Raw genomic sequence first — 14,978 nt, forward strand, 5'->3', positions numbered from 1 at the left:
AGGTTGCACAAGCAACCGTCTCTATGAGACGAGCAGGTTTCGTTATTGTCCTTTTTGGCCTACTGGTTGCTATTGATTCAAGTTGTTGTTGAGGTTCCTGAGTTGGAATCTCCTCTACTGGCTCTCCTTCCAGAGGATAATCTTCATTTGTTTCCTCATCTGCTTCTTGTGTAGGAAAAATAAATTTTCCCTCAAACTCCACCTGCTTAGAAGCATCTTCATTTTGTTTGGTATCTTCTGTTACCTTATTTACCATAGCAGATTCATTAAAGGTAACATCCCTACTGAATATTACTTTCTTTGTCATAGGGCACCATAAGCGATATCCTTTGACTCCAGAAGTAATTCCCATAAAATTAGTCTTCTTTGCCCTTGGATCCAATTTTGACTCTATCACATGATAATATGCAGTTGAGCCAAACACGTGTAAAGAGTCATAATCTACAGCAGGCTTTCCATACCATTTTTCAAATGGTGTCTTGCCATCAATAACAGTAGATGATAGACGATTAATGAGGTGACATGCATATGTAATTGCCTCAGCCCAAAATTTTTTGCCCAAGCCAGCATTGGACAACATACACCATACCTCCTCTAGCAAGGTCCGGTTCATATGTTAAGCCACTCCATTCTGTTATGGTGTATGTCTAACAGTGAAGTGTCGGACAATGCCATCATTTTCACAGATCTTATTGAAATGATCATTTTTGTATTCACCTCCATTGTCTGTGCGAATACACTTGATCCTCCTGCATGTTTGATTCTCCACCATCGTCTTCCATTTGAGAAAAATTCTCAGCACTTCGTCTTTGCTTTTCATTGTATACACCCACACTCTTCGGGAAAAATCATCAACAAAGGTTACAAAATAGTGCTTCCCACCCAATGAAGGTGTTTTGGAAGGACCCCAAACATCAGAGTGTACATAATCCAAAATACCTTTAGTATTATGGATCGCTGTACCAAATTTAACCCTTGTCTGTTTCCCTTTGACACAATGCTCGCAAAACTCCAAGTTGCAAGCCTTTACTCCTTTTACCAATCCTTGATCTGATAAAGTTTTCAAGGATTTTCCTCCAGCATGTCCCAAACGCATGTGCCATAGCCTGGTTGCTTCTGCCTCTTTTTCGTCACTGGATGTTACTGTCGTTGTCCTAATAACTGTACTACCGCGATAATGGTACATGTTATTGTTCTTCCGATTGGCCTTCATTAACACTAGTGCACCGGAGCATACTCTCATCACTCCATTTTCTGCAATGATTTTGAACCCTTTTGATTCTAGGGCTCCCACAGAGATGAGATTTTTCTTCAAATCCGGTACATATCGAACATCTGTTAATGTTCTGATCATTCCATCATGGTTCTTTAATCGTATTGAACCAATGTCATATGATATAAGAAGGCTATTATCCGCTGTGTGGATGACTCCATATTCTCCTTCTTGAAATTCCACGAACCAGTCCCTGTTGGGACACATATGATAGCTACAAGCCGAGTCCATCAACCATATGTCTGATGATGTTGATGACTTTGTTGTAACTAATGAGAAGTCTGAATCATCACAATCAACTACATTTGAATCCATAATGGCCTTTCCATTGTTATGTTTGGCCTTATTCTTCAACTTCGGACAGTCTTTCTTCCAGTGTCCCTTTTCTCGATAAAAGACACATTCATCTTTGCTGGGTTTAGATCTTGACTTGGATCTTCCCTTCCTTGTCCTCATTTGATTTTGAGGACGACCCCTTACAACCAGTGCTTCTCATTCTCCGTCCTTTTGTTTTTCTCCCTTTCTTTGTTCATAGCTGTACAAAGCCGAACAAACTTCTCTGGGAAATTTTTTGTCATTCTCATGGAGTAGAGTAGTTTCAAGGTGCTCGTACTCATCAGGAAGTGACCCCAATAACATCATGGCCAAGTCACCATCATCAAAAGTTGCATCCATATTTTGCAAATCTGTGATCAACTTATTGAAACTGGTGGTATGTTCGTTCATTGTGGTACCAGGAACATAGGTGAAGCGAAACAGTCTCTTCTTCATGTACAATTTATTTTAACTGTTTTTCTTCAAAAATTTATCCTCTAGTGCTTTCCATAATTTACTTGCAGAAGTTTCCTTTGTGTATGGATATTTCTGCTCTCTAGCAAGGTAGGATCGAATGGTACCGCAAGCAACACGGTTGATAATTCTCCAATCTTCTTCTCCAATAACATCTGGTCTTTTTTCTTCAATGGCAAGATCTAGCCCTTGTTGAAAAAGGACATCTAGAACCTTGCCTTGCCACATCCCAAAATGTCCTGATCCGTCAAAAATTTCTACCGCAAATTTCGCATTTGACACAATTCTTGTCATAAGCGAAGATGCCAATGATGACGTATTGTTGACACTTGATGTAGATTCTTCTTGTTTATTGTCTCCCATCTTTGACACAAATATTATTTAATAGCTGACGACAAAATCAAGATTATCTCCTTTCTGGTGTGGAAGATCAGACTAAGTTGCAACCACAGAGCATACTTAGACAGAACCTTGACTTAATTACCAAGATAAATCTTTTCTGATGTGGAAGATCAGACTATGCTGTAACCACATAGCATACTTAGACAGTACCTTGGCTCTGATACCAATTGTTGCGGAAGCCAAATGTATATAGTGTGAATGAGTCACAACTACTATATCAAAAATTATGGCAGCCACCAAATAATAAATAATACAATAAAGCAACAATAAAAGGAATACCAGAATTTACGAGGTTCGGCCAATTTTGCCTACTTCCTCGGACACAACCAATATTTTATTCCACTCCGAAAATACAAGTGAAATAATACTAAAGAGACAAAATACAAATGCCTTAAGAAAATAAGAAGGCAAATGAGAGGTGTATTTAAATCTTAAACATTAGGCATCCTTTTATAAGGGAAAAATCCCAATAATTTTTCTCCCCAACCGATGTGGGAGTTTGACAACTTCAACAACCCCTTCGTACAAGGTGGCTCTGCTAGGGAGGGGGAGGGGGGTTTAAACCTTAAATCAAAACAGGAATAGACAGTCTTTTGATATTAATCTAATTTGTTCTTTGAATAATAGCAGTAGCAAACTCTGAACACTCACAAAAATCTTCAGTAAAAATTTACAACTGTCGAAACACGTTTTGCACACTGTTTTAGTTACAAAATTATAAAAAGCTTTTCCAGAAGTCGTCCAAGTGGCTTATTTGATTAACAATTTAAGATTAATCAATACTTCTCCGGTCCAAAATAAGCGATTTTTTAGTTATTTTTACACATATTAAGAAATTCACCTTTTAGCATTAATTAATAATGAAATTGACCATATTAACCTTTATTATCTCTTCACATAAATACTCCTAACACATACTCCAATACTATTTATTCTAAAGGCAATGCAAGAAAAAAATAATTAATTCATTCTTGAAATCTAAAAAAATTATTTATTTTAGATCACAAAAAAAATTAAAAAATCACTTATTTTGGACCGCAGGGAGTAGTAAACTATAAAATCAACAACTAAAGCACTATCCCCCATATAACATTTACGTTTTACGAAGTTAGAAAAAGAAAAAAAATGACTAGCCACTTCAAATTCTATTTTTATCTATTGACAACTCAATTATCCCAATGCAGAAAAAAGGTTTTTAAAGAAAACTGTTGATTATTCTTTTGGAACAATTTTAGCACTTCTTTTGGCATGGCGTAAGGATATGTGTCTACCTTTAACCACGAATTATCATTTTATGGTCAATTATTTTTTTAAAAAGTACTTTTTATTCAAATTTGAGAGGTACTTTGGCTAAGCTTTTAGAAGGAAAAAAGTGTTTTCAATAGAATTAAAGAAAAGTATTCCTAAAAATTATTTTTTAAAAAGATAGTTTGAGAGAAATAAACTTAAAAGCACTTTCTTAAAAGTTTTTTTCAAATGAATTAGTCAAATACAAATTGTTTTCACTAAAAATGCCTTTTCAAAAATAAATTAATTTTAAAAGCTTGACTAACAATCTTGGCTATTTTAGAAAAGAATTTTATCTACCGTAATGGACATATGTTCTAGGTGAAAATTCGGATTAAAATATGCAGAGTAACTTTTTACACTACTAGTAGTTCTATAGCAGATGCTTTAAATAGAAGTAATAATGGTGTCAAAAGCCAATGCCACTGAAGGTGAAGGTGAAGGTGAAGTAAAAGTAGGGCTCACTTTTTTAACTGTCAAAAACCAAAATCTCCCTCCACCACTCATATAATTTCCTTCCACTTCTCCAATTCCTCCTCATTTTCCTCCATTTTTCCCGTTCCACCTAACACGCCCGCCACTGTCCAAAAACACTCTTCAACAGAAAACTTTCCGGCGCCGGATAACTCTCAGTTCCGTTCACCTTTCGGAGAAAAGAAATGGCGGAAACAGAAGAAGATGGTTCAAATTGGCTTATAGAACTTGGATTAATGGAAGACCTTCCTTCCCTTGAACCCAATGCTCAATGGCCCTCTACTGCTTTTTCCCTTCCTAATAATCTCAGGTAATTTTTAATTCATAGCGTTGTTTTTCAAGAACTTTTAGTAAATTAATTGAAGTTTACTCTAGTTGATATCGCTTTAGGTTGATTCTTATATTATTTTGCAATTCAAGTTTCATTCTTTTATTAATCCTTTTTTAAAATTAAATTAAGTTGGTGAAATGGGAATGTGGGGTTGAATTATCTTGAATTAAGAAATTGAAGTGAACTATTTAAAATGCCAATAACAAAAAAAAAAAAAATGAACTTTAAGTAGACTGCTTAAAAAGCCAAAAAGAAGATAATAAAAACTTTTCTTGTGGCAGTGCATGTAACTCATTATCTGTTGAGTGTTGACTGCTACAAGTAATTTTAGCTTGTTCACTTCGTTATTGAAAAAGAAAAGGAAAAAATAATATTTTTGGTTGTACACTTGTCAAATAGCTTTAGTTTCAGTTTCAATTAGCAGAGGAAAGTTCAATTTGAGTTCTGAGGGTGATTTTGTGCTATTATGTGGTGTATTGGTTGTGAGTAAGATGAGGATGGTGACTATCTCAGTAGGTTATATAAATGTTTAGTTTGTGATTAAACTAGGGCAATAATGAGTTTCGTAGTATTTTCAAATTTATTTCCTACTGCCAGTCGTTTGCGTCATCTGTAGCATAGAAGTAAGAAGATTTTGTTAGTCTAAATGGATTCGGTCTGTAGGTGCCCCACTGTTCTGAAGCTGTCAAATGATTGATTTTATTGTTATTTCGCTCTTGGTCTGATAGAGTTATCCATAAACATATAGGTTTTCAAAGATTTTCAAGTTAGATTCTTTAGCTGATCTCATAAAATACTGATGAATAAATTAGGATTTATGCTAAGATGCAGTGATCTAGGAATAGGAAAATTATTTCTGTGGCCTTCCTTCCTCTGCACCCATTTGCCTTTTCCCAAACAAGAAAAAGGAATGATTTGAGTATGGATGTGTTTTTCATATATAAAGTTGGAGATTTAGACATACTTGTTTTTGAAGAGATTTTTTGGCAATTATCTCCGCCTGAAGATTGTTGCTGCAGCCTTAGTCCTAGAAGAGATACTCATCTATTTTTAACATTAATCTTGTAAGAGGAGGATTGTATGTGCTAAGTAAGTCCTTTCGGTCTTTTCAATATCTTGCACTCTAATTTTATGAAAACGTTTCCATTTTTGTGTTGCACGACTAAGCCGATTGATCGTTAGAATTGGTGGTGAATGTGATGTGTTTCTTACCTAATTGCAGTTCTGGATTAGATGATTCCTACGGCAATTCAGATAGTTTGAAGGACTGCGGCTCCAAAAAGAGGTATTTTTCTTTTAATCAATTATTTGCTGGAATTTTTTAAACAAGAGTTGAAAAATTTCAAAACAGTAGCCTCTAGCACATAACATCAGAATATCTCTTGTTCTACTATATTATAACAACAACAACGACCTAGTGGAATCTCACAAGTGGGGTCTGGGGAGGGTAGTATGTACGCAGACCTTACCCCTACTCCAGAGGAGTAGAGAGGCTGTTTCCTATCTTGTTCTACTCTATTATGTTTTCTATTGTATTGTATATCAGAAAGTTGAAAAAGCATCAGTGATGTCTTGTAGCATTATCTAACAATATCATGTTATTCTTTCTTTGTTTTTGAAGTGTTTCTTTTCCCTCTTTCCCAATCTTCCATTATATGAAACTTTATTTGTTTCAGGGCGAGATCTGGAGCATGTGCGTCTGATTCAAAAGCACACAGGGAGAAAATGCGTAGGGACAAGCTGAATGACAGGCACACACATACTCTCTCTCTCCTTCTCTTTTCTGTGTGTGATCCAACTCTTGCATGCTTTACTGATGGTTAGGGCTGCATTTAAATTCGTTACTGCTGGTTGCTGGAATTATTTTTAAATATAAAGTTGTTTTTTATTCTTCTATTTTATTTCTTCAAGGTTCCAAGAATTAAGTTCTATCCTGGAACCTGGAAAGCAGCCCAAAATGGATAAATCTGTTATCTTGAGTGATGCGGTTCGAATGGTGGTGCAGTTGAGAGATGAAGCTCAGAAGCTCAGAGAGTCTTATGACAACTTGCAGGAGAAGGTTAATGAATTGAAGGTGTGATCATTGAACTCATTATTTTGTTGTTATTTTCTCGCCCATGAGCTATGTATAAAGTGGTTATTCTTTTGTTCTGTTTTAGGCTGAGAAAAATGAACTCCGAGATGAGAAACAGAAGCTGAAAGCAGAGAAAGACAAACTTGAGCAGCAACTGAAGACCACAAACGCTCAACCTGGGTTTTTACCACACCCTCCTGCAATGGCTTCTCCTTTTTCAGCTCTACATCAAGTCTATTCAAGCAAAATGATGCCATATCTTGGCTACCCTGGAATCCCTATGTGGCAGTTTGTGCCTCCTGCTGCAGTTGATACCTCAGAGGATCATGCTCTCCGTCCCCCAGTTGCTTAAATCTTATGCGACTTTTTGTTACTAGAATTATGGGAATGTTTTGACTCGTATGTCAACAGCTTTGTTGACGTTTGCTGACATTTTGTTCTCCTAATATAATCAGATTGGTGCATCATACTATAATGAGGTAGTCAATCAACTGATTATGTATATTAACGTGTAAATCTTGTTGAAGTTTACATGAATATCTTATCTGATTTATATCATCTGACCAAGCAGAGCATCCTCAAGACATGCTATTCTTGGTTGTTCAATTTTGACTGTACATTTTTGAATCTAGAGTTGCAGTCAGCTAACAGCTTCTAGTCTTAGAGCAGGAATGGTTAATACATTCATATCCTCTAGGTCAGCAATGACAGATGTTTTAGAGCGACTATGTATGAATGCTACACTATGCTCTTTCTTGTCATTTACCCCGTAGATAATATATTGTCAGCTACAACTTGCTCCAATTTTTATGGAGTTGGAAGGAAGAGGTTGAGCACTCATTTAATTAGTAAGCTGTCATGCTAGTTATTATTTCTTGATTATAATCTTCCTCATCCGCCTAGATAAAACGATAAAAATGATTTTTTTTCTGGGTCTGGTTTGCTGTATGTGCAATTTATTTGTTGAGAGTCATGTTCGTCCAGACAACTTTTTACTCTGTATTTCAGTTAGCTATTTTCAGAAACTATGTTTTTGATACTAAGTAGGTATTCATTGAAGAACATCTTCTGTAAAGTAAAGATAAAGATCCACTGGAAACTCATCTCTAAAAGAGACAACCATCGTACAAGCTATTGTTATATAGGAGTAATCAACATGGCTTAGGCATAACAATTGGAAGTACATAAGTATATCTAAAATCATGGCTTAAACATCATAATCGGCGTTACAAACATCTCGGAGCTCACTTCTTCACTCATGTTCACTAATATGAATCTCTTAACAAAAGCTTCCCAAGAAATAGAGCATAAAAATGCAAAACTTGGACAATGCCTTGAAGTGGATCATTTCTTAAGAGATCTTTTTCTTTTCTCAACAAGGCGGTTTGAACCCCATGTAATTCCCATTAGCGTAATCCCTCCAGATATCAACAGCTCCAAAACTGGTCATGAGAACAGTGCTTAAAGCCATAACTGTGCCAACAGAAAACACAATGAGGGATGCCCTCCCATGATGTTCTATGGCTCTCTGAACTACTACTAATCCAACGATCGAGGCAACACAACATACAAGTGCAAAGATGAGGGCATCGTCCACCTGCTCCATCCCTAGCAATAGATATTGCACAGCAGACATGCTAGAGGAGAAAAACACCATGAATGAACAGGTTGCTGCTGTCACCTATTGTAAAACAAAGTCATCAGATCCTACAAGAAAAAAGTCAAATTTAAGGATAACTAAGATGGAATAATAACAGGTAAGGGAAAGCTTACTTCAGGAGTTATTCCAACTTGGATAAGAAGGGGACTAATTAGCATCCCACCACCAATTCCAAAAACGCCGCCCAGAACCCCTGCTAGTAGTGCCATTAATGGGAATATGAGCTTCCCTGAAGGTCCATGTTTAGTTTCACTGCTTCCTTCCTGCATTTAAGGAACAACCGAGTTAACTTTTAATCAAGAAATGAAGCAAAAGAAAGAGTTCAACTTTTGTGCACCGATAATATATAGTTTTTCTACACCATCAGGTAACTGTCTATAGTAATGCTAATTTGCTAATCAAGAAATTTTAAATAGCCTACTGTGACGGGTTAAATTACAACGATAGTGCAAAAATTATTTACTTAGCATAAGTAGTATAAACTCTCTTATAGATACCTGCTTCTTGGAAGGTATGTTCTGCTGACTTACTCTATTATACAAGATCCATGACGTAAAGATGATAGCCATAGGAAACTGAACCGACGAGATGATCCAGTATCCCACTCCACATGCCTCCATAGAAATGATTCCCTGCACATTCATTGAACAGTTTCTATTACAATGTTACAAACAGGTAATCCAACATTTCAAAATTCTTATTCTCATCACCACTTTCCTTTTTCTACTTCTTTCCTCATCTAGCCATTACCGTTCTTAAGCAGTTGGAATTAGTAGCAGATCCCACTTCAGCAATAACACATCTCAAGTTTATAAACTAAAGTACCAGATCCCACTTTCTTTCCAGTTTCAAGAACTAGAGCCAAACAATTCAAGTACTTTTTAGGTGTTGGAGCTAATTCTGTGAATAAAGCTGTGTGTTTGGATAGAAATGATAAAGCTGAAAACAAACATGTTATCCACCTCTGTAGCGAGGAACAAACGAGTTATTAAACATGATAGCAAAGACTACTTAGTTTTTTCCAAATTGTAGTTTTCATGGTCTCAACACAAACTATGTCATTTTTTGGGACGCAAAGAATATTACTTTTAACAGGGGAAGAGGACAGAGCTCACTAAACTGAAAGAGGACAGGAATCGGCATCATGTTTGTGATACTAAAAAGAGTAGTAGTATAAAATATTAAATTTCAGCATTATATTCTAATGATGAGAAATAAAACTGAACTTAACCTTAAAGTGCGAAGATCTCTAGGTAATTCTGGTGACCATAGCGAGAAATGAGAACTCCAAATTGTTTAAAATTGAAATAAATTTTTATCCCATTCAAACCAAGTCCATGATATAGAATGTAGAAGAGCACTACTATAAATTACTTTATGTAGTTCCTCCTTTATTTAGTATCTAATATAAAAATCGCAGTTATGTTACTACATAACAATATATAATAGGATCATAGGACTCAATTATGGCATGAAGTGTCCCAAAAAAGAAAAAATAAAACAAATGAAAAAGATACGTGTAAACAAAACAGAGCATACTTGTCCATATCGATTTCCACGAAGAAGATAGAGGAAAAAGAAGGAAAACCAGAACATCACCAACACCCCCATTTTCATCCATGGAATGCTGCTGCTGCTTTCTAATCCCTTTGCTTCCTTCTTTAACAAAGGCTCACTCTCATTTTTTAGCAACCCATTTTCCAATTCTTGATTCCCATTTTTTGGCCTCATCACCTCCACTTCTGATTCCAATTTCCAAAAACTAAACCCTGATTTACATGTCTTGAAAGTGCAAAAACCAAGAAACACAGCAAACAGTATAGTGATGAGCCATTCCGGGAGTACACGATTGCATATAACTCCAATGCTAACACCCAACAACATGCATGGCTGCGACAGCAATGCTATATCAAAATCAATCAAAATCTTGCCACCATTTTTAGGACTTGTAATGAACATGTTACAAACAACATTAGCAACAGAGCCACCTGTGACCATAAATGCAGAAAAGCTTGAAGCTGTTTTGAGGTCTACACCAGCTATTATAGTGAGAATTGGTACATACAAACCTCCACCTCCAATCCCACCAGCACTTGATATAGAGGCTGCTAAAAAACAGAGCACCCCTGCTACTACAGTGGGAGCTTCAAGTAATTTTAGACCGGTATCTGCTTGTTTTTGCTGCTGATTAACCCTCCATTCATATATTGCATTCAAGAATTGATCCAATTTGGGGATATCTGAAGTGGGGTTTGTTTGTTTTGCTATAGAAAATCTGCAGGTGGTAAGAAAAATAAGGAAGAATGTCCATTTCAGGTAGCTGTTGTGACAATTCATTTTCTTGAAAATGTTTTGTTACAATGAGTGTGCTTTGGAGGAGAGGTTTTAAGGTGGTGTAGTGTCCTAAGAGGAAAAAAATGTTGATGGTTTAAAATATGGGACTTAATGACGGTTTGTACAAAGACATGGGAGGAAAACTAGAATTTATTTTGGATCTTTTTGCCACTTGTCATCGTCTATATAACTTTCACCAATTGTCCATGTCAACATCCAAGCATATTTGGCTTCTTAGGATGAGATGTGTGACTGATCAAATTGCTACTCTTTTAAGTGAAGAAAGAGGTCGAAGAATAAGTTAAAATAATGGGACAAATTAATGCTTAAAGCCTCAAACTCTATGTATGTAACATTGTCTTCATGGCAATAACACGTATTTGCAATCACAATAAATAAGCAGAATTTCAAAATGACTTGTTGAGAAATAGAAGCTATATGCATGTTTTTTTGGATTAAGTTTTGAGAAATTGAAAACCTTGACCCTTTTATGGTTTTTTTTGGTGTGTGTGTGTGTGTGGGGGGGGGGGGGGGACCATACATGCATAGTGGAATTTTGTAGCCAAGTATATGATTATGGTTTTGGGTTGGGGGGAGACCGTGCATGTTCACAAATATCGTGGAGGAACAAGATGGATGATCAATACATGGGGATGATCAACATAACTTTTCTAACATATAGTTCTAGGTGTTTTATTATTACTACATGTATATGTTCATTTTGAACTTATTCTATTACTTGCAAGTATATAATGAATAATGATGATAGAGCCTGGTACTCACCTAGAATAGACGTAAATGACGTGTAACTTGCTTTTAAAATCAATTTAGACATCACGCAAGAAGCTTATCAGCCATATTTTGGAGTGCACGGGTGAAATGAAGCATCATAGAAGCTTCTTGGATTTGATAAGTTGGATGTTTTTTGGTTTACTTGGTGGAGTAAAGTAAACTGGAAAAACATATATGCATGTATCCGGTATTTATAATATATCTTGTATAAATAATTATTAATCAATCATGTAGTTAATTAATACACATTTTCAATGTTATAGAGTTTCAGCTCTAAAGAAAAATTTCTTCCTTAACAAGACTACATAATTTTTTTTCAAAATTTACACCTCTCTAGTCATTTGTTTTGCTGCATATTACGTCGACGCAGTATACACCTACACCTAACTCCTGCTCTTTATATATTTGTCAAGCCGAAAGATTGAGATTACATTGATTGATTATGTCAAGATTGGAAATATCATTACATATTTTGTTGCCTATTCATTACTAGTCCTTGTTATCAATTTTCTTTTTCAATTGACAAGGTGGAGGTCTAGAATCTGAAATTATATTGGAATAACCTTTTCTTAGCCAAATTTATTGCTAATGAATTATATTCCTTTTGAGCTGGGGAGGAAGGATGGACTAGTGTGTAGCTGAAACTATCTAGTGGAAATTTTCTATTTTTTGAAAAACGACTATAGATATTACTGATGGAACCAGATAATTAAGCCTGAAATTATGGTTTAAGGTAATTGTTTAACTTTTTTTTAAAGTCAAGATTGATGGTAATTAATGACCTAATACTTGTAGTTTCGCTTATTCTTGTGAAAATGGGGGAGAGGTCATTCCCCAATTCTGAAGCTTTATTGTTCTAGAAAATGCTGGTGCATATCTAGTTGGATATTTGAGCCCCTGGAATCCATCTTTTGATGTTCTTATCCACAGTGAATCAAATATGTCCGAAGAAAGCAGCTTTTTTAACACTGCTATCTAAGAATGTTGAGCACTTTTGCTCAAAAGATCGAGCTATAACAACAACAACGATCCAATAAAATTTTAATAGTGGGGTCTGGGGAGCGTAGTATATACACAGACCTTACCCCTACCCTAAGGGATCAAAGAGGTTATTTCCAAAAGACCCTCGGCTCAAAAAAACGAAAAGAGACAATATATCAGTACCGTCAATAGATACCATAGGAATAATAACAGTATCATAAAGACCAGAAAATAGATGAAAAGCAATAGCCAATAAATAGAGAAGAGTAGTGAGAACACAACATTAACCACTAGCAGTCTAAGACAAAAATCCTATCAGATTAGTCTCACATAGGTACGAAGTAGAAATAGACTCAACTACCTCCTAACCTACAACCCTAATATTCGGCCTCCGCAACTTCCTACCAAGGGCCATGTCCTAGGAAATCTGAAGCCACGCCCAGTGACGGAGGCAGGATTTATGTTAAGAGGGTTTAAAAAAAGAAGTTAAAAAGGATTATAGTTAGTCAGATTTGAACCAACAACCTTACAAAGGTTTTGAACCCACTTGACCACTAAGCTATGCTTTTGGGTTGTGTTAAGGGGATTCAAAATATAATATATGGAGGTAAAAAATAGATTTTGCCTTATATATACAGTGTAATCTTTCGGCGAAGGGGGTTCGGGTGAACCTCTTCTGCACCCCTAAATCCGCCCCTGGCCACGCCATGTCCTGTCTGGTCATCTCTCCCCAATACTTCTTAGGCCGCCCTCTACCTCTTCTCGTGCCTTCCAAAGCTAGCCGCTCACACCTCCTTACCGGGGCATCTGGGCTTCTCCTTTGTACATGCCCGAACTATCTAAGCCTCGCTTCCCGCATCTTGTAATCAATGAGAGCCAAGTGCCCACCTTCTCCCAAATATCATCATTAATTCTTAATCTTATCCATCCTTGTGTGCCCGCACATCCCCTCAATACTCTCATTTATGCTACTTTCATCTTCTGAATATGTGAATTCTTAACTGACCAATATTCAGCACCATACATCATGATCGATCTAACCACCGCTTTATAAAACTTACCTAACGTACACAAAGAGGAAGAATATGGGAAACTTATTTGAGATAGGATATTAAAAGTAATAGGCAGAAAATTTAGCGCTTGTGATGACTTCTACTAATTAGTAATTTCACCGAGTATTTGCTCAGTAAACTGCCATGAAGATTATGCAACATGAAAGTGGAAAAGGAAAAAAGATTGGGAAAAATAATATTGTATAACCGCTCTCAAAATAATAGTAATATATATATATATATATATGATATATACAAAAAATATATAAATTTTATATACTTTTGAGACTATCAGAAGTAAATAGTTGCGGCCGCGGGCTAAAAGTGATTTTTTTTAGCCCAAAAAGAAAGACATGGGACGAAAGATACTATAACTTTGGTCATATGACTTGAGTTACTAAAACTTTATAGCTGGTGGTGATACCACCTTATTTTCATGCTCTTCAATGTTCCAAATAATTTTTTCTGCATCGTCTCTAAAGTCTGGACGGATGAAAGATAAGATGGTACCACCACTCATCAGCTATTCTTTGAAAGGAAAAATTAAAGTTAGCAAAAACCTATGCTCGAACCAAATATGGAGTAGTAATTTAGACCAAAAAAACAAAAAACAAATAGTACTAAGTAATATCTAAGGACCTTTTACTTTCACTAAATTGTATCAAATCGAACCTTCTTTCATCTATGATTTGTACATGGGTATATATATTTTTCCGTAATATGGATTGCCCAAACTTGTGGTTCTTGATAGAAAACTCAAAACTTAAGCTCTTTGTAGGAAATTCTTCGAAAACGTTATCCAATAACCAAAAAAGCCATAAGCTAGAATACAACAAAACAGCATGTCAGTGGCTTTCTGAGTCTATAATGCAGTCTATCCTTATAGATGAAAAATGTATGTGCTTGTGCATATTTAAGCATGACCTAATTAAATAAGGAAAAATACATTTCTATCACTAAATGAAAATTTTCCACCATTTTTGCTGGTGTAATATACTTGCGAAACAAATTGAATCCTTTTTGAAACACAAAATCATCAATCTATCAATTTCAATTCCAAACTTATTGGAGATTGAGCAAATATGATACTACGTCAGAACATTAAGGAGGGGGGGGGGGTATATTGGGTAGAGTCCGGAACCAAAATATGGTTCTTTTGGACTTAAAGAACAAAAATATGTGGAAAAAAATATAGTGACCAAAATATATATAGCGTTCTTTTGAAAGACGTTATACCTAACGGCCGTTTGGCCAGTTAAGTATAGCGTATTTCAAAAAAATGCTATATTTGAATTAATTTAAACGGGAAACTATAGTGTCTTAACAAAAGACGCTATACATATAAATATACATCGTCCCCTACCCTCCCCCCAAAACAGAATAGTTGTCAAACAACAAATTAAATAATCCAAACGCCACCTCCCCCCAATTTTTAAACCAAAAAAGCTTGAGTGGAGCCCATCCATCCCACAAAAAGTAAAGATTTTCGGTCCCACGTGCTAGCTAAGGCGTTATCTCGTACATTATTG

The 14,978-nt window shown here is 35.8% G+C and overlaps 2 protein-coding genes across 3 annotated transcripts; one reads left to right on the forward strand and one right to left on the reverse strand.

The window, feature by feature from the left end:
* The first annotated feature begins 4,144 nt into the window (after window positions 1–4,144).
* Window positions 4,145–7,161, forward strand: LOC107810790 (transcription factor ILR3-like). Its single transcript, XM_016635618.2, has 5 exons — window positions 4,145–4,535; window positions 5,779–5,841; window positions 6,233–6,307; window positions 6,468–6,630; window positions 6,716–7,161. The coding sequence occupies exons 1-5, from the start codon at window positions 4,411–4,413 to the stop codon at window positions 6,980–6,982; spliced, it is 693 nt and encodes a 230-aa protein (XP_016491104.1). The 5' UTR covers window positions 4,145–4,410; the 3' UTR covers window positions 6,983–7,161.
* Window positions 7,162–7,725: 564 nt separating this feature from the next.
* Window positions 7,726–10,767, reverse strand: LOC107810791 (sulfite exporter TauE/SafE family protein 5). 2 transcript variants are annotated; one of them, XM_016635620.2, is made up of 4 exons: window positions 9,830–10,767; window positions 8,821–8,922; window positions 8,404–8,553; window positions 7,726–8,311 (listed from the first exon to the last, which is right to left on the reverse strand). In XM_016635620.2, exons 1-4 carry the CDS (start codon window positions 10,625–10,627, stop codon window positions 8,003–8,005), a joined length of 1,359 nt encoding a protein of 452 aa, XP_016491106.1. In that variant the 5' UTR covers window positions 10,628–10,767; the 3' UTR covers window positions 7,726–8,002. The 2 variants fall into 2 exon arrangements, with proteins under 2 accessions (XP_016491106.1, XP_016491105.1); XM_016635619.2 differs by having other exon boundaries at window positions 8,788–8,922.
* Between the last annotated feature and the right edge of the window lie 4,211 nt (window positions 10,768–14,978).

The sequence above is a fragment of the Nicotiana tabacum genome, chromosome 3, assembly GCF_000715075.1.
Source record: "Nicotiana tabacum cultivar K326 chromosome 3, ASM71507v2, whole genome shotgun sequence".
Lineage (NCBI taxonomy): Eukaryota > Viridiplantae > Streptophyta > Magnoliopsida > Solanales > Solanaceae > Nicotiana > Nicotiana tabacum.